Below are 21,090 nucleotides of genomic sequence, written 5' to 3'. Positions count from 1 at the left end.
TAATAGTGATCGGCACATGACTTTTGCATGTCGTCGAACCGATCAACGGTGACTGGCGCATGATTTTTGTGCAATCGCATGCCAAGTATAACTACTGGCATTTGATTACGAATTTCAAAACAATAATAACACGTTAAATGTGTAACAAGTCAAATATTACAAATATTTCAGCAGAGCTACCTCCGAACCCTAGGTCACATCAGTTCATCTTTAAGGCTTGGTAGTCTTCGCCTTTTCCCTTCCATATTTTAGTATTGGATCGTTTATTTTGAAAAGGGCTTAAGTCTATTTTCCAAAAAGATCAACTTAATGGTTCTAACAATTCCAATTTTATATTATTTTTTTTATTTTTTAACAGCGTTTTCTTTCTTTTTAAATGGACTTAAGCCATTTTCAAAATATACGGCTCACTTGCAAGCAACAAGAGCATTTGAATTCTAAACTTAGTACCGATACTCTGTCGAACTCGTTACTCAGCAAGCCTTGTACTTACGTCATCTTAGTTAATAATAATATATTGTATTTACCAGTGCGACTTCAGCATTGAAATATATTTATATATTACCAACGTAATAGTTAAAAAAGATCTCATCCAAGTTCGCGGAGGAGCTGCGTTTTGACAGGCTTACTGTAGAAAATATGCAAACAAGCGAAGTGTCCCATCATTTTGCCTCACACTATACGTATGCTCCGTTATGGGGCCTGACTCACCGTGTATTCCGCCGGCCGAGTAATATTAGAACACGCGATGAGAGTTGACCCCCGACGTTCCACGGGTCACTCCGTTTCCTCCCGCTTTCTTTTACCCGCGTTTTACATGACACAGACGGATTAATTGCAACGCAGGAGATAGTAGGGCGGGCCAAACGGACAGCAAAGGGAGGAGAACGAAACGGACCGACGAAAGTCACGAACAAAGAAAATTCTGCCCGCGCAAACGGGAAACGAGAAAGAAAATTGGAGATCCGCTCGAGAGAGGTCAGCTTTCCACCTACTCTTCGACCTCTGAACTTAACAAACCCCGCCCAGTTTGCTGAATTGATTTACATTCGGACTCTGAAACGCCGACGATCAACAGAGGAAACACATTAACTGCCAAATTGGACGAAACAAAAATATCACAAAATCTAAATGAACGAGTCGTGCAAACAGCAATGATTATTTCATTCTTCAAACAAATCAATTTTCGGATAAGGGATAAAAAGGTGAAAACAGTTGATAAATGAAGTCGATAAAACTCAAGTCGAAAAGTAGAATACTTCATAAATCGAAAACGATAGTGGAATACTTCGTACAAGGGGTACATAATGATTCATTACTTGAGGAAACCCAGATGGCTGCTCGATTCAACGTGCGACTATCCGCGGAATGTAAGACTAGCGATTAGTCAGATCATTGTTGCAAGCAATGTAAGGAATTCGTGGAACTTTGATTCATTTGTACGAGCTAATTTTATAGCAGCCTTCAGTTTACCGAACACGTAATTGAACTCTTTGACTTACCAGAGAAAGTTGAAATGGAGTAAGTTAATTCCTCGTAAAGAGAAATCGTACGTAAATGTAAAAACAGAGTATTTTATTTCAATGTTGCACGTACTGTCCGCAGAACACGTTTGTGCCCAGCCCCGCGAAACTGAAAATGCAGAGGGGCAGAAGGAACCCCAGTTTTCCACCAAGCACATGCCATTAAGGCCTACCTCAGAGAGCCGCCATTGGCATGGGATTGGGGTGAGGATCAATCAGCCGAAGCCGAAGTCTTACCAGCATTGCTTCCCTGGGATGACAAGTCCCATAGAGGTTATTATACGCCTCTCACGTTAGTTCCACCGATCTACAAGTTAAAAGCGCACAGGGACAAGGGGTCTCTTCCACTCAGGATGCTCGGGCCGCCTCGACTTTCGACGTATGATCATTATTGGCGCGCGGTAATAAGAAAAGGACGAAAGCAAGGCCGAATGCAACGAAGTAAGATGGAGCTATGGAGAATATTGTTTCCTATGGGTAAGTCTCACTTCATAACATTCGGTCTTGCTTCCATCCTTTATTATTGCCGCGCGCCAATTATGATCATGCGTCAAAAGCCGAAACGGCTCGAGCATCGTGAGTGAAAGAGTTCCCTTGCTCCTGTGTACTTTTAGCTTGGTGGTTGGTGGAGCTAACGTGAAAGGTGTATAGTAGACTGTTGGTAACATTGAGCTCCTTTCCAAAGTTCTACTAGTTCTCCAGACTAGTGCCGAAGTAGGTGGAATGCTGCTTACGCACTGAGATACTCGAAAGATCCCTAGCCCAGCATGCAAGTTTTCAGTCATTGCTACTACAAAGTCAACGCTAATGTCTGACACGGTCAGTGAAACCAAAAAACTACTAAACGGTTGCCTTTTCCCCACTTCGCTTTGCCCCTTCCACTACTCCATTTCTCATCAGCGGGCCATTCTCTAAGAACCTCCGCAACCACCACTGATCCTTACAATAAAGTCAAGGAGAGGGTAAACTGTATTCCCCTCAATTTCCCCGATCTGGCCATAGAGAGCACGGCTTAAGCCATTGTACCAATTATCGCAGGTCTATTGGTGGAACCTGTTTAATTTAGTATACTTTTATACGCAACATCTTCCATACTTTGGTATCTTGTTCATACCAGGACTTGATTGGTCCAGCTCGAGTACCTTGGAATCGCCTATTCTCATACCGCGATCGCTATGCAGACGCTGAGGGTAATGCAGAGAGGTAAGGAGAATACGTCTACTTGCGACAAACGTTGACGCTTCGGTTTCGATCCACTTTTGTTATTGTCTGAGTCGCGTAACCGAAGATCGCAAATGAAACAGAATACGGCAACGTGAGATATAACGATAACGAATGAATATGGCCATCAATTTCTTATTTATAGCTCATTCTGTCGTATTCTATTTCATTTGTCTTTTTCATCACGCGGCTCGGCTAACATCAACAGTGGATCGAAACCGAAGCATCACTGTTCTTCTATAACTATTGACGCAAGTATCTTGAGTGGAAGAGGCCCCTCGCCCCCAGGGCCACCTTAACCACAGGACTATAGCCCCGAGGCGCTAGCTTTTTGGGGAGTCAATGTGCATGTTTTTGAGTATTGCTGCTACAAATTGCAGTGATGAAAGACCTTTTTCGACACTTAAAAGAGTAAAAAGTTATTTATTTTTTTCTTTGGGCCGGGGCACATTAAATTATTTACGTAAGTATTTTGTTCGTGGAAAGTGATTCATTTAGGCTAAAAAGCTAAGAAAATAAATAATTCAGATGTACATATATTACGTTACTTTTATTTTTCGTTTATATGGTTTGTTTTTGTTCATACAGGTTATTTGAATTTTGTATGAATTTTATATTTTTATTTGCTTAACGGTAATATATTGTCCTTTCCAATTCTAAATCTTTTCTAAAATTGCACCGGACACTCCTCTCCCGCTTCTCCTGTCGTATATTTTCTTATGAAGAAGGACACATTATTCTTATATAGTAGTCCATGAACGCCAAATATTTTAGGACGGCCCTGCTCGTTCCTGTGACTTTTTAGTTTGTGAGTAGTCGGCCAACTTGCCATCGGAGGAATATACTGATACATTCTACAAAATTCAACGTTGAACATTGAAATTTGTAATTTTTATGCATTCAGCCTAATGGCGACCGTTAGACGCTTCTTAAGTACGGAGGGTTAATAGTATTTTGTATGTACACACGGTATGGCGGTATTTAAACGACAGGAATTATTTTAACTCCGTTATGGCGGTATTTAAACGACAGGAATTATTTTAACTCCGTGAGATAAAACGCGACGAGCAGACAGCCAGGCACAGCGTAAAGATAACGGTTGAAGCTTTCCGCTGAGTTGATTATCGCACAACTATTAGGTTGGTGCATATGAAATGTCGGTTTTTCTTTACATGTGAACGTTTGTCTCCCTGTTTTCGTTATGCTTTTGTTTTTGACATAACCTCGTTTATAGTCGTACTGTCCATTGCCAGAGTCACATTTCAACAAAGAAAAGTTTCTCAAAAGTGTTCCCTTTTGTTATTTGTTTTGAATTTTATACCGATATGAATTCAACCGATATTCGTGTAATTTTTTTATATGAGTATAAACTTGGTAATAATGCTGCAAAAGCTGCACGCAATATAAACCAGGTGTTTGGGGAGAATACTTTTAACAATCGAAAAGTGCAGCGTTGGTTAGCAAATTTTCGTGAAAAATGATGCTCTGAAAGCATTGGTGGAAACGAATCCAACTGTATTTACAAGGGAACTTGCTACCAGAATGAAAGTTGACCATACAGCAATATTGCGACACCTTTCTGAAATTGGCAAGGTGAAAAAATAGATAAGTGGGTACCGCACGAACTAACCGAGCGAAATAAGCTGAATCGGTTGAACGTATGCTCATCATTACTAACCCGACTTCATTGAGTGCCATTTTTCGATCGGATTATTACTTGTGATGGGTTCTTTACGGCAATAGGAAAAGGTGTGCTCGGTGGCTTGATAGGGATAAGGCTAGTGCTCATATTCCAAAGCCATCACTTCATCCACAGAAAATTTTAATAACAGTTCGGTGAAATGTGACTGGAGTAATTCACTACTCATTCCTTCGAACTGGAGAGACAATTACAGCCAAAAAGTACTGCCAGTATATTGATGAAATGCATGAAAAATTGAAAACTATACGCCCATCCTTTGTTAATCGGCATGGCCCAACACTTCTCCACGATAACGCTCGGTCGCATACGTCGTACAAAACAATTGCGAAATTAAATGAATTAACATATGAAATTTTGCAGCGCCCAGCTTATTCACCGGATCTTTCGCCAACCGACTTTCATTTTTTTAAACATTTAGAACAGTTTTTACGGGCTAAACAGTATGAAAATGAAGACAACCTGAAAAATTCCATATCAGAGTTTATTGATTCTAAAGATCAGAATATCTTTAAGACAGGCATTTGTGCATTAAAATCTCGTTGAGAAAAGTGTATAGAAGTAAATGGAGCATATTTTAATTAAACAAACAGCTTTTGAAAAAAGATATGCAGTTTTATATATTCACTTAAAAATCCGACATTTCATACGCACCAACCTAATAGATAGGGTCATGGAGAGGGTTAGGCAGTTCAGTTCTTGTTTATACCGTAGAAGGGAACAAGAGGCGCGGAATGGAGGAGACAAACGAGCCTTATCGATTGCCAAGCCAGTTCGGGAGCTATTAGACTTTATGTAACGCAAATCTGCTAAAATTTACAGTACATTTATATAAACTAGAATCCTTGATAAAAAAATTAGAGCCAGAATCAACAATCTGATTCATTTCTGGTCATTTCCTTATATTAACTTCTTATAACTCAGGCTTAATTTCTTTGCTTAAATCTTGTCCTTAGTCCTCTGTACTTCACAGACGCCCCTCAGTCGCGAATTGATTTGACACAGTAAAATTGTAAAGTTTGATCTTTAATCGAATTTAAAATCATTAGAAAATGTTGAGTACCTCCAGTGAAAAACTTGTGGAGTGCAAAGAGTTGATATTACGACAAAAAATTAATTATTAAATTAAGTTTTTGATCGGTGACTGTAGAGATGTGCGGGTATATACCTGTGATAGGGTTCAAGTTGATTTGAAATTTGAAACTTGAAATTTTCAAGCAATCCGATTTCTGCGGACAATCCAATATTTTCGGATATTTTAGTTTTAATAATATCTGTACAAGAAATATTATAAGAATATCTATAGTGTAATAATAGATAATAATAATAGTAATAATAATAATAGATACAATAATAACACTAAAATACCCGAAATTTTGGTAATATGAATTGGAATACGATCCATTCAGATAATTAACACTAGAACTACCAAATAATCAAACTGATTAGCCTTCATTTTTGTATAGAAACTACAAATATAATTGGTTAACATTTCAATTGACTTATATATTAGTTTGTGTTTAATTTACGTTGTTACTATATTGATTTATTAAAGAATTTCTCAGAAGATCAATCACATACATCTTTTACGTCAATGTAGAAGAAATCAGAGATGAGTAATTTCGATTCATCTGTAAACCTAGTGCTAAGCTGTTCGTATAATACGAGCCCACTATCCCCCACTACCTGTGACTCTTCATCCCTGCTTTCCGGAGTTCGTATTCAGACAAGTGGCTCCAATTACACATTTAGCTCATTCTTCGGATCGTAAGGATTTTGAGTTTTATGTGTTTGGAAATGACTTGTTATAAGAGCAATTTAATGAAGTCCAGTCAAATAATTGATTTACTTAAATAAAGAAGATACTAAAATTAAACATTCTCTAGTATTTGTAACATAATATACAAGATGCTCTGGTTCTACACGATCAAATTTCATCAGTTTATTTTGCCAGGAGAAACAATAAAACCTGTCAAATTGAAGTTTGATCGCGTAAAACTGAAATAACCTATATAAAACGTTCATATAATTAGTACGATGCTACGAATTTAGTTCATATAACAGAGGTCATTTTCAGAGCTTATGAAAATTTCGTTAAGATAAATGAAGTTCTATTATAGAAACTTGAAAATAACAGAAGATCCACATGAAAATGAACAAGCTCGCGTGATAATTATTTCGATAAACGTCCACTAGAAATTAGTTTAACTGTCGTTGAGGAATGTCGTCCGCAGTCTACGCGTCATCTTGGAAAATAAGTTTCGATGCTTCCAAGACAGCTTCGTGCCGGTTGCTTACGACTACGTAATTAATGGAAGATCGATATCTACTGCGGGTAAATACGAGCCACGGAGAAAAACGGTGCCGTATTTAATCATCGGATAAGTTCTTTTATGATATAATAATTGCATGGACTGATTGCATGGTTCGGAAACTTCGGATATTGTGTAATATGGAATCAATGAACACTTGGGAAAACTGAAAATTGAAGATCAGATTCTGCTGCGGTTTCATAATATGTTTATTATGCTTGGAAATATCTGACTGTCATAACAGTTAATAATCTTTATAATAATCAGCATCCGTATTGTAGACAGTGTATATTAGAATTGAATTCGAGGATTCCAATTGCTAATGAAAAATTATACATTTATAAATAAAATTAATTGTTTAGAAATAACAGAACTTTTCCAATGGATGAGTTCGTAATTCGTCAAGAAATAAAATGATCAATTTGAATTTGTTACATCCGAAAGATCAACAAAGAATCAACTTTAAACAAAATGAACACTGCTTCACTGTAATTTTAACATGTTGAATGCCATACGATTTCATAGAGCAAAATATGAGCAAAAAAATACAATATTAAATCATTTGATTGAATTGCATTATTATTATTGCACTTCGATCTAGCTGATTGTCACCGCATTAGGTAGCATTATTTATAATATAGAAATTTTTTCAAATAATCATCATTTAATTGAGTGAACTACAGTAATTCAATTTGGTTGAGGGTCACCGATGACCTCCATGGCATTCAACGTGTTAATTTATCGAAAGCATTTAAAAGAAGATTAGATTTATCAAATCCTTTTAAACTCCTCTATAAAAACATATGCTTGTTTAATCTTCTGTAATCTAAATAATAATGCACCAGATAATCCTAGTTACGAAAGAAGGAACAAACAAAACCGAAGAAGAATAAATAGACAAGTATAGAAAATATAATATAATTAATGAAATCGTTCCGTCTGGTCGTTGAATATTACAGAACGAAACGATAAACTTTACACGGAAGCTTGAGTAAACCTAATTATTACTGCTCGTCCGTTGAGATAAGGTTCACGCTGTGTTCAGATAAGAAAATTAAGAAAACAACAAGAAGAAAAGTCTTTTGTGAATAAGGAACTTCAATAAGTATCATGCTGTTTCTGAAATCTTTACGGTTACTAAAGACTCAAAGCTTTCAAGACTTCGGTTTCGAGGTTCGGGAACTTTTCGTTCACGTTCCGTGCAGTTGAGTCCAATAGTTTTCTTTATATTAAAAAATAAAAATTCAAAAGATCAATCCCATAAAATAACTTAAAACTTTCAGATGTAATAAACAAGTCGAATATGAAACTTTCATGTTGATGAACTATCAAACGCTGTTTCAATATTTTCTATTTAGAAACAGTAAAACAAAAGAATGAGACGTACTCAAGACTTACCAATGGAACTAAAGCTACATATTATCGCTGTTTTAGGTGTCAAATAATTTTTCCAGAAACGAAATCTTCCTCGCTTTTGCATGGCATTAATGCAATGGAAAGCTCGTGGTAATAAATTCTGCATACAATCTCGAAATAAAGCAACGGCGAGGAAAACGAAAAGAAAAGAAATTTTACGCCGTTCCCCAAGTCATTTCAGTAAGTGATACGTAATGTGTCACGTGTGCACAAACCTAACCTAGATTTCGCACTTCTTAATCACCATCGTGGGCAAACGTGGCCGTGTACGTGAAACGAGCATCTTTCGAAAGTGACGTTAACCATGCAAATTGCAAAATCTTTTTCCTATTGTACCTTGCCCATTTTGTTCGACAACTATCTACTATCTCTAGATATCATATTTAATTATAATGCCTCTACATATATCGTAACATATGTAACTTCTTCGTTAAAAAAGATACGACATTTCAGCCGATCTAATATAAAAACCATAACTTATATCTCGGATAACATAACATCAGGTCATCCCATGAATAATAAGGTGTTTGCATTTTTACTCTGATTTTCAATCTTCTACTTTTAAAAATTAAGATAAACGAACCTTTTTTAAATCTAATTGTTTAATTAAACAAACTTTTTTTAATCTATACATTACAGTTATATTTAAAAAAGTTTTGTTTATCTCAAAATTTAAAAATAAAGGAAAGAAAATACATCACTTATGAAATGACCTAATATTTACTTCCGCGTGCAAATATTTTCCGTTTCACTCCGTGGATTTTCGACGACGGATTCTTCGGGTTGCTTAACTTCCTTATCGTCGGGTTGCATACCGCATAGACGCGCCGATGAAATTAATATGCGGAATACACGGGAGATTGTGATTGTAGCGGCGAAAACGTCGTCGCCGTGTTCGGTCAAAAGGTCTCCGTGAAATCAAGACCGCAGAGTGGAGTGAATTGGTGTCAGCCTTGAATCATAAGAATCGAAATTACGTAATTGTACTGTATACGCGGGAAATCGAGTCGAACGCGCCAGTTCGACAACTCGGTTGCATAATACGAAAATGTCTATTACATCACGCCGACACGCGGGCATTAACGATTTACCAAGGACCGGTCGGAATCTTTCTGAATGTCCATGTTAATAAACGTTGAACACCGAGGAACAAAAAATGAAACGTTCTTTTTAACTTCTTGACTCGATAATTCAAGATAAGACATGTTATTCAACCGGTTCGCAGAACCAGGACGACGATTCAGCGATTCATTGCGATCGACTTGTTAACGCTAAGGAAGCAATTTATTCGGCGTTACTGATTGGACAATGATCGTAATAAAAAACTAATACTTCAAACTTAGAATCAACATTTTGTTTTCATTTTCTCATTAACACACATTCAGCTTCAACATTAGTAAAAAAAATATTTAAAAACCTAAAAACCTTCGTTTTATAAGTACAAAACTAAAAAATTGAAAAATATCTGATTCGCCGCAAATTCTGGGATAATAAACACATTTGAATTTTCAAGCATACTTTGCCATTTCAAATGCTAAATTCCAATTATGTATTTTAAACTAGCCAAGAAATCGTTACGTTTACGTGCGTTTGCTTCTATTCCAATACGTACTGATGGCAAACAACGGTTTGAAACCATTGAAGATGCATTGGATTCAGTGTAAGGTAGCTGTATGAAGTAATATGGACGGCCGACATTCTCATTTCTATAACAACGTAACCATTATAGCCGATAATCGTATTTTTATCCGATTGGCCTCGGTCTACCTTAATACAAATAAATGATTCGCAACACGCAATTACTCAACACAAATAATATGGAATTTATATTTCAAAATCCTCGTTATATAGAAAATAACTAAATAAAATTAGGAATTTGTATACTATTGTATACAAATGTATATTACTTTTGAACCTGTTGCCCTATAATTTATTTCTCAACTATGATTGTTATAAATACTTTGTTATTAATAATTTGTTTAAAAAAAGAGAAAAAGGCATATTCTATCCCTATAATTGCTTTATAGTATAATAATTGACAACAGAAGAATAATATTTCATCTAAATTCAAAAGAATTGAATAATGTCTACGTTTATTAAACTCGATTTAAAATTTTAACCACGAGTCTAGCACGTTATTACAAGGCAAGGGGTTAAATCACGATTTACTATACGTGTTTCCTAGTTCGTTAACCTTTTGAGTGCTATGGACACATGTATGCGTTCGGCGAAAGTCATCATTGTGGACTGTGGACACATATATATGTTTCTTATTAGCATCATTCAATTTGATGAAACTGAGAAATTACAATTATAATTAGTTAACATAATTCATCGATCTTTAGATAAGCAAGAAAATATTCCGTCTACACGGAACGTATCGACTAGGAGTACTCAACACTCAAAGGGTTAACCTGTTAATATGGGATTGAAGTTAAAATGTATCTCGTTTTGCACGCAATAAAATGAAAAAATGAAATGTGTATTCGTGAAACGTAGAACGAATGCACCTAAGATATATTTTAATGAAAAAAACAAAAAAAAACAAAGAAGAATCATATGTTTATCTGAAAAAATAAATAATTTATTGTTGACAGAATTAGTATCATTTAAAACTTTAAGATGTCGTGAATACTCGTCGCACGCACTTAACTAGTTAAACAAAGAAAAAATATGAAATAAAGACATTCAAAGTATGGAAATACTGAAATAAACAAACAACGACACCGAATCGCCATTATCAGACGACCGTTCCAAACAAATTCATGGACGTGCCAATAGGCAGACGATGACTTCATTGATCGTTATCTCTCGACGCTGTAAGTGACTTAATTCCTCGAATTTAATTAATCGTCTCTCCCGCGAGATCTGCGAGTTGCAGACTGACGGAAGCCAAGAACTTTCCTTCGAGCTGGCTTTGCGAAAACGTAACAATCGTCTCGGCAGGAACGTCGCAGAACGACGAGGAACGAGTCGGCTGAGACAGCTTGATCAAATATTTAGGCGCAGTCGGTGCGCGTACGCCGATTCTTTAATTCATGCAAAACTTTCGCTGGATAGAACGTCGACGGAGTTATTGGGGAACGGCGATATATACATTGCATCGACACCCACGTGTACAGTTTTATATGGCACGGTTTGCGCATGATATACAAGGTGAGTCACTGAACGTAACCAACAAAAATAAATTTAACATTTCCTATGAACTCTATTTTATCGGTTTCATCGACCTATTAACTGTGGAATTTAGTTTAAAAAATCTCTTGTTTTCCGCGCAATGAAATGAAAAAAATGAAATGTGTATTCGTCAAACGCACGGCGAATGCATCTACAATGTATTCCAACTACAACTTAAAGTAAAACAAAAAATTATATTTATCGAAAGAAATGAATAATTTATCGTTGAAAGCATTAGTACCACTTAGAGTTTTCTAAGTTGACGTGTATACTTGTCAAATGCAGTTGATTGGTTAACATCCACATGAAACCGTAATACATATGGAGAATTTTCTGTTTCGCCGGATGTAAATCAAGCATACCGCGGCCGCATATCGTGCTTCCTACTTCGTTGCCTGATCAAACACAGTGGATAACACATTCCGGCGAAGTCGCAGCGTGAATTCTAAGGCGTTCCGTTTATCACAATCGGCGCAGTCTCCGAGTAATCGCGGCTTTAATGGAACGCGAGCTCACAACCGGCTGGTTTGTTCATTATTGGATTCCCGATGCTTTTTTTTCCTTTCTTACTCACGTACTGTGACATTCAGCAAATAACCGCGGACAAGATGATCCTGACAAGGTACTGCAATGTGTCCCGCATTTCGGTGGCAAACGCGACGTAACGACAGTGTCGGCTAAAAGATACGTTCTACCCGTTCGAATCGTTTGGCATGCATTTTTCAACGATTTCGTGGAGAATTAAGCGAACAACAAAAGCGATAACACGCCAGCCGCGGGAAGATGGATTTGTCGAGTAGATATACTCGATGACCTGCACACTTTTTTCCTTTGTAAACGCGAATTCTCGACGCTGGAGATCTTGGAACACGAAATTTCGTACGGAAGAACTTTGACCTCGATTAATTTATATTTCTGATAAATCATTCATCGTCGATATTGTAATGTAATTATTTGTTTTGGTAGAATCTGTTGCATATTGTTTATTTTCGTGTAAAATATTTGGAAGGTTTAAGTTCTCTGTGATTCACCTAATGTATTCTAAAAATTCAGTTTTTTAAAGAGATATTTTCGTGGGTTTGTTAACTTGACTTTATTGATTTTACCGATGATGTTGCCCGCTCTAGGTTTACTTGTTGGTGCAATTACCTATGCATACGACTAACGCTGTGCAATTTGGAAGAACAAAGACGTAATGTTCTTTTATTCTCTTTTCTGTGAGACAGAAAAACTTTGTTCCTCTGTTTCTCCAAAGTAATCACTTATCGGTATGCGGTATATCATACTGATATTCACTGAAATGTTTTAACACTAAACATACCAACACTTCATATATACAGTGTGTTACTCACGTGAGCCATGACGGCCTGTGGTTCAAAAGTGAAGAGGGGCAAAGGGACTCGGGCATACGTTCCACCTCACTTCGCGGCTCGGCCAGTAACAAAGACGCGTTGAAACTAATTCTACCATTACTATCGGGCCAAACGCCGCGACTGGACGTTTCCTCTGCCCCTCTTCACTTTTAAGTCGCTGGCCGGCTTGGTTTACGTCAGTAACGCACTGTATACTTACCTATTAGTACAGGTATGTCACTGTAACCAGTCAAATAATTGATTATAAAATAAAGGTAAACAAGTTAACGATAAATTTTTCTTATTGGAAACACAAGCAGAAGGAAAGAGAAAAATTGGAAAACTAATTAATCGGATAATACAGAAATTAATTTAATGTTAAGTGAATAAAGAAAAACAGAAAATATTTAATCAAATTTAAAATCGTTCATTTTGACCGTTATGTTTAGTGTCGATCTACAAATATAATTCGGAGACCTGTACTATATCTTCCTCACATTAAGATTCAGTATTTATAATAAGTGCAAAAAGAGAGAGAAAAAAATGTTGTATTACGGAAATATGCATACTTTATTGTTTATGATAATTATAAAAGGATCAATAAAAAGATATTGATAATTATGACTTATCGAAAAGCTTATCATAATTTAATTATCCAAAAATTGTGTCTATCTCACGTGTTTGCTTCATCTTATTTCCGATAATGGTTACAAAAATGTAATTACTAACTCGGAGCGCCGATTTGTACCGTCAACTCCGCGTTGCTGGCAAAAAATAGTTTGGTCCGAGTCAAGTTGGTCTTGTTCTGCATGAACTGAACCGCAGCCAAGCGGTGGACTGTGAATTTTTCGCGACTGCGTCGACCCATGCGGTTCGATTGTCTCGAAACTGAGCACTGATTGAGCCCATCGAAAGAACCACCTTAACATGAATCGCTCTGCAACTCTTTTCCGAGATTTGTTCTCGTCTGGTGAAATCACTTTGTGTTATGCAAAATTTCGAACCACGATTCATTTTTACGCTGATACTGTCAACTGTTTAGAAACCAGTAAAGAAAGTCGTTGAACCTTGCAGAGCCCCTTAACAAATTGATTTAGAACCTTAATAAGTTAACTCTTATGTTATGTTTTTTATCAATATTTTATTGAATTAATTTTATGTTATATCATTTCTTTTCGTGATACTAGAACTATCAGACAAGTCGAAATGACTCACCCCAATTTCAGGGTCGAAATTTCTTTTCATATTGTTCGCCTCAAAATGAATAATTTAGATTTCGTTTCTACATTCTCTAGTCTCAAAGATATTGTAAAAAATATATTTTCAACCCTGAACTACGAGAGGTGTTCTCACCCCTTCAAAATGAATGTTGACCGATAGGAAAAATTTGTGCCAAATATTTTCTTGGGAAGTATGTCTCACGCAACTTTCATAAAAATCGATATGTGCTGGTTGAAAAGGTTCCCTTGTGAGATTGCTAGCGGCCAGTTGAATTCACTTGCAATAGCAATGAAATAGAAGTGTAAATATTCGTGTAAGTTGTTATCGGAGGAAATATCGCAAATTATCTACTAGTGTATCTACACCACGAAAGAATCGCAGTTGCGATATTTTCTAGAAAATTGTGCATTTGGCCTTATCCGTTCAAGTCGATTGAACGCGCGGCAGAACCTATGTATTAGGTAATCGAACTGTTTTCTGTGTATTGATGACACTAATTTTTACTATTTTTACTATAAAGATCTACTCTATGGTTAATTAAGATCGAAAATCGTAGTAAACAGTCTTCAGTTTCTACTCATAAATTTCGTGAAATATTTTAACAGTGTTTGATCTAAGATAATATATAATCATTGCTTATTTATTTATACATTTTCATATCAAATTCATATTCTGTGTACTATTATTAAAAATATTTTATTAGTCTTATTGCATCTTGTAGACTATTTTTTGACAAACCTATTTAGGTCGGTCGAGATCAGCCAATATGGCAGTGAACGTGTTAATTGTTTAAATAGTCGCCGTTATTTTCAGTAACCTTCAAACGCACACAAATGTCGAAACGGAAGACAAACGAGCATTCATTCTTTAAGTCTAAACGTGCCATAATAAAACGCACGAGGAGGCTATTATGTTTGAGTTAGCAGCGTTTAAATCTCGTCTCCACGTTTAATTAAGAATACTTGACGCCAAGTGTCCAATGTCTCGTTTCACGGGCTTCTACGTTATCTAGACGGCTATGATTCATCTTTCGATAGGAGCACGCATCGTTCATTGCAAAATATTTACAAAAGATTTTTCTTTTCGAACCATTACAGCGAAATGGAAGACCACAAGCAGTCGATTCGTATGTTGTGATATCTAATAATCAATTAGTATCTTAATTTAGTAAAGATATGCGGCTAGATCAGCCGTCATCAAAATAATGTAAATGAAAATTCTAAAGTAGTATAATTGACGAATACAAGATTTAAGCATTAGTAATGTAACGTAGCTTCGAGATGAAGTAATTGCTATATTGACTTCATTAAAAGTTCATCTGAAACGTGTTTATCTCATTTGCATTTCGAATGAATGCATAATCTGAACTAGATAATTGTAAATTACAAACAATAAATAAGAACAAATTAGTAGAACAAAACAGGTAAAATATACACTGTTATAAGCGAAAAGAATCACTGAAAAATTGTATACATATTCGACTAAAGATTTTAACTTTTATACTACCCTTTTTATTCAAGATTTAAAAATCATGTTACTTCAAGAATTATGTCTGCAAATTCTTCTTACAGTAAGTAACTTGCTGATAAAGTAAATTACTTTTCTTAACATTTGATAACCATAGATTATATTTATATCATAATATATTGCATCGAATCTACGATTTAATTTTTAAATCTGCTCTGCAATGTAAGTCAAACTTAACATATCAAATAATTTCTTACTGCACAATTATATTTGAAATTCATTTTAAATATAAACATTTTTCTCGAAAAGTTTATAAATCCTTTCAACGATATAGTGTTTCTCAATATTTATAATGTCAAATATACACTTTAATTCTCAATCGTTACATCACTTAGTAAAAACGTGCATGTTCAAGCACTTTCATAAATAAATATAGTTAGAGCAACAAGTTCCTTGTAATCGACCAAAATGTTCATTTTATTAAATAAACCTTTTCGTCTAATGAACACAGATAATAATAATTTTTGTCACATTAACTTAATAATAATTAAGTCACTACTTAATTTGATATAGCAAAATTATGAAATCTTATATATAATATTAACTTTCGTATAATGCATGAATATATAAATTATTGAAGTAAAATAGTTCTATTTCTTAATTTATGTATCTTTTCCCATTAGTTAGATTCTAAGAATGTCATCTACATCTTATCGAAACATTTTGAATATTTCTAGTGAAAAGCTTTCGAGTGCAAAGGGTTAACTATGTAGAGTTCGAAAACCGGATCGAATGAATGTTACGGTGAGCCTAAGAACAATGTTCCACGTGTCATCGTTAACACTTGTGCTATAACAAGCTATGTACGTCAACTACCATATTCATTGGGATGAATTGTATGCCGAATAGTACTTGAACTATCAGGCTAATCAATACACGCCGACATTGACCTCCTTTCAGCGATAATCATGCTGGAACAGTGCGCGTGATTACGACTAATCTGTCGATTGCAATGGTATACAGATAACTGAACCGATAAAAATGCACAAGTAACGAAAATCCTGTATCTTAATGAAGATAAAGTAATTTATTATATGTTGAAGAATAATTCAATTGCAAAGCCACCTGCTTGAGGAACACGATGGATCAATATAATGAACAAGATGGAAATTAAATAAATAAATTTTTGTTGGAAATGGTGTCTAATATTTTGAGACTCATTTATACAATACTATTTTTCATTTTTGAATGTAAAAGTATAATCAATAAATACATAAGAAATTCAATTTTCAAATTCAAATTCAAATTCAAATTTCAAAGTCATGCAAGAGTAAATATCTATATTTTTAATATAGAATAATTAAAAATAGAATATGCATATGGAGTTATTTGTCTGATAAATCTGTAATATATTCTGTTAATTGAATATTCAACGTTTCTGTAAGAGAAAAATCTTGGAACATGAATGTAATAGCAGCCATTTATCATAATCTTGTCAATTTAGCTACAAACTACGTCGAAGTATGTATGATTAATAAATAAAATTTACAATGTAGCAATATTTTAGTTGTTGATTGCAAAAATTCGTACACTCCATTCTACGTTTATTTTTCAATTGAATTACTAAATTCTGTCTAAAAATTCATCAAATTCATTTTATGCCAAGTATAACTATTTTTAACATAAAAATTCGTTACTTTCATCTAAATAAATGTATGTAGGTATGTAACACGTTTAAACAAGAATACCTGTCCAAATAAGATTTAAATTGTCAAATAAATTATAATTTTCAAATTAATTGTTATTACATTGTAATTTTAAATGAACACAATTTTAAATAAAGTAAACAATTATTCGGTATTAATAAATGATGCCTAACACAATCGTTAGAGATGATTTCGAATGAAAGATAATTGAAAAAAATTTTCATTAAAATATTTTTTTGGATAAACCTTAATTTGTATTAATTATCGTTTTCCTCACTTCGCTCTCTCTGTTTCGTATGCCTCATGCATCAAGGTGGGACAGACACATGCATTTAGATAGTGTCGGTATAAAAAAGCATACGTACGGAAATCTAACTAAGCAGACTTCCCATTGGCGTCTATAGACGGATGTCTCGACCGCTAAATATAACTACTGTTTGTCGTGGCTATTTCCTACTCAAGATAAATGCCAACCGAGGAAGTAGGAACTTGCCTCTTTTCTTGGCAATAATTTTGAACAGACGTATCAAATAATGTTTATCATTTTATCACAGTACGGATTGGAATAGAGATGACATATCATTTAAAAGGAAATCGTTATAGATTACACACATTAGAAGATTACGCTTATTTGAAATTTGAATGACAATTGTAATAAAGATTCATTTCTGAATACCTTATTCAGATTTTTCAAATGTCTACATTAAACAATTTCCACGAAAAAGTGATTCTGGTGGTTGTTCGTAAAAATGACCAAAAAAGCCTCGAAAAAAACACCAAAAATTCATTGTTTTCAAGTATAAAATCAACTTTCTCTCTGTATTTTTTGTATTGAATTAGAAAATTATCTGGGTAACGGTAACTACGAATTCGACTTGGAACTGGTAATAAACGCTAAATAATGTTTTCGAGATACCGGTGCATTAGACTGCTGCGTAGGAAATGGTTATAAATAAAACTGGTTGCATCGGACAATAATGATATACCTTGCGCGTTAATATTATGTCAAACTGTATAACTGTGTATTTATATTACACATGAAGATGATAAATCATTTTGTGAAAACGCCTCAATCGTTCTGGCGTCGAGGTTAACTTTGACGATAGACGTCTCCAATGGATATTCATGGGCCTAATGTATATGTATATTATTTAAAATTTAAAAACTATTATCACGTAATTTCTTTATTTTATAAAGTAGCAGTATTTGACAAGTCAATTTGGAAACAAACTTAGAATTATACTTTTATAGTTTGTATTTAAGTAATACGTGGCAGGCTAAGAAACAAGTTTTTTTTGCTTTTTTTTCATCAATGACAGAATGGTGGACATACGAGGTGCAATCATTAAATTCCGGGACTGGTCCCGTAAATGGAAATAAAGTAAGCTGATTTGAATTTGGCTGCCATCACCTTTAAAGTAGTCCCCTTGGGCATCTATGCACCGATCCCAGCGCCTCTATCATTTTTCAAATGTCTCCTGGAAGTCTTATTCTTGAAGCGTGTCAAGCACCTGCTGCGATTCGCGTTGGATCTCCTCTACCGTGCTAAAACGGCGATCCTTAAGCTTCAATTTCATCTTGGAAAACAAAAAGATGTTGTAGATCCAGTTCTCGTCACTGGTTATGATCCTTGACAAGAGTTCTGGATCATCCAGTGACCGCTGACGGAGATCTTGACAGATTTGGAGACGGTGGTCCTTTTGTTCTTGTGACAAGCCTGGGCACGAATTTGGCAGCAAATGTGGCATGTTCAGAATTGACGTGAGGATCATTTGAACCTCCCCAAATGACATCATGACGATATCAGCAATTTGTTGGATGGTCGATCTTTATGCACAATTGTTCGAATTTTTTCGATGTTTTCGGGAGTGTTGCACGTGTGTGGTCGCCCTAGCCTCTCGTCGTCGTCTAGCTATGTTTTGCCATTTTTTAAACATGAATGTCACTCAAAACATCTTGTCCGACTCATTGCTTTATTCCCGTAAACTTGTTTCAACATTCCATGGGATTCGGTTGCCGATTTCCCGAGTTTCACACAGAATTTGATGTTTGCTCTCCGTTGAAGTTTCGAGTCCATCGTGATTTCGCCAAGGTGAGCGTGCACGTACTAGTACAAACTTGTGTAACACAGGTTTCACTGAAGTATCGCTTTGAAACATTGTGTCGATGGTCTTCAAGGTTGTTATTAATTTGTGCTGCGCGCGCATGTCAATCATGTGAACCGTTTGATCAGAGCAGACACAGTCCCGAAATTTAAGGATCGCACCTCGTATCAGCTCACGTGAATTTAATACATTCCAGTATATCCACTCCTAAATCATCACGATTCCACAAGTTTTGATATAGATATTTAATTTTTTAATGTTAATTCTTACTGCTTCTAACATTATGATATCTAGCTCAGTGCAAATAAATCAATATTTTGAAAATGACTTTCACAAGTAAAACAATGAATATATGTTGTATATTATGCTAGTAATGATAGTTCCTATAATCTTAATGTCTAAACTCCCAAATATAAATACATATACATCTCTCCCACTTCAAATTTTAGTGATTCATATCACAAATTATGCCATAAAAATATCAATATCACTATTCACTAAATATACAAACAATAAATGGGTATCCTCAAATTGTTGCTATGTAGCCCCAGTAATTAACGACAAGTCAATAACGGAAGTACGTTTTTTTCAGTTACTATTCAAGCACGTATTCATAAATCATTATTTGTGGTTAAAAACGTGTCCACTTAAAAACAACGACATACATCATTTCGAAATTCATAGACAGAAGAGACATTTGTAACGCGAACTGCGATCAGTTACACCGGTGGGGTAGGATTCAACAAGGTTTCGTAGACTCACCTTCAAGTTTTCCACACTGCCGTCGCTCGCAGCTTCGTGCACTATAGCATACCATTCCCCCCATTCATCCATTTTCGCGTGTTTTAGGCTCTTGAGATGAGCCTTACGTAGCTTAACTTTATCCAGATCCAAGGTGTATCTCTTTGTCCAAAAGCACAAGCGAACGCGTTTCCCCAGTCAGTTGTCTTTCACCGTCTTCTACCCGCGGCTTCTACTACCACTGTTGCACCGGGTGATGACTCGTCTCACGGTTATGGAGACTAGGGACAAGCCCAAAAAACGTTCGAAAGAGTCACTGTTATCATTAATGTTTCTCACTTCCCTTCGGGGAAGGTTTTACAGTTAGCAAGCGCACGCGAGAACGTATGCACACGATCACCAAACGATTCTCCTCTCCTTGAACATTCTGTTTCGATGCGTTTTGCGAACGCACGCCCCGTCTGGTCATCAGATGGCGATACTTGTACTTTCGGCTCGGCGGCTCATCAACAACTGAGCTCGCGCTGCCAACTACGCTCGAGTAGTCGTGTTAGTGCCAGCTGTTCGCTCTCTCCTACTCTCTCGCTCCCTTTTATTTATCGTTCCCCTAATCGCGTTCAACTTTACTTGCGCTAACAATTGCTCGCTCCGTATGAACCTTTGTGCCGCGCGCTACCCGATTTACCTTGGGTCGTGTCGATGTCTGTTATTGCCAGTGATCGTTTCTCAACAATGGGGAAGATTTTATTGTCCTCGTCGCACTCGTCGACTGCACACAGGTTCACTTCGGCGATGATCATTCGTGTAACTTCATCTTGAGTTCTTCGATATACCGACAGAGGACAGCATAATATGAACTTTGAGGAAATATATGTTTTGTAATGTATAATCTATAATTTATATATTATCGTTTGTGACATGAACACAAATTTTTTATCTGCAACTTGTTTGAAGGATCTTTGAAAATTTCAGGGAATTTCAATAAATACTTGTTTCTTTGCAGTTTTTAGTAATAATGTAAAATACTTGGTTTACGGTAACAATTTAAAATACTTGGATTGTTTGAACTGTTATTGTTAATAATTGCTTCGAATATGAATAAGATTAAATTATTACATCCACTTTAACTTTTAGGTTATAGAAATTTTAC

At 35.6% G+C, this 21,090-nt stretch overlaps 1 protein-coding gene across 3 annotated transcripts in view; it reads right to left on the bottom strand.

Annotated features, from left to right (window-relative positions):
- The window catches only part of LOC116428653 (protein fem-1 homolog CG6966), a 75,596-nt gene extending 54,887 nt beyond the window's left edge, over window positions 1-20,709 (bottom strand). The window contains exon 1 of one of the 3 annotated variants that reach the window (XM_031980546.2): window positions 19,962-20,709. In XM_031980546.2, coding sequence (XP_031836406.1) covers window positions 19,962-20,033 — 72 coding nt within the window. In that variant the 5' untranslated portion in view covers window positions 20,034-20,709. Of the gene's footprint in view, window positions 1-12,700; window positions 12,828-18,505; window positions 19,429-19,961 lie in introns of those variants that run through there. The other 2 variants (XM_031980556.2, XM_031980557.2) reach the window with 2 other exon arrangements.
- Between the last annotated feature and the right edge of the window lie 381 nt (window positions 20,710-21,090).

This window comes from Nomia melanderi, chromosome 10, assembly GCF_051020985.1.
Source record: "Nomia melanderi isolate GNS246 chromosome 10, iyNomMela1, whole genome shotgun sequence".
NCBI classification, from domain to species: Eukaryota; Metazoa; Arthropoda; class Insecta; order Hymenoptera; family Halictidae; genus Nomia; species Nomia melanderi.
Note: the sequence above shows the minus strand (reverse complement) of the source record. Positions and strands in the feature narration are given on the sequence as shown.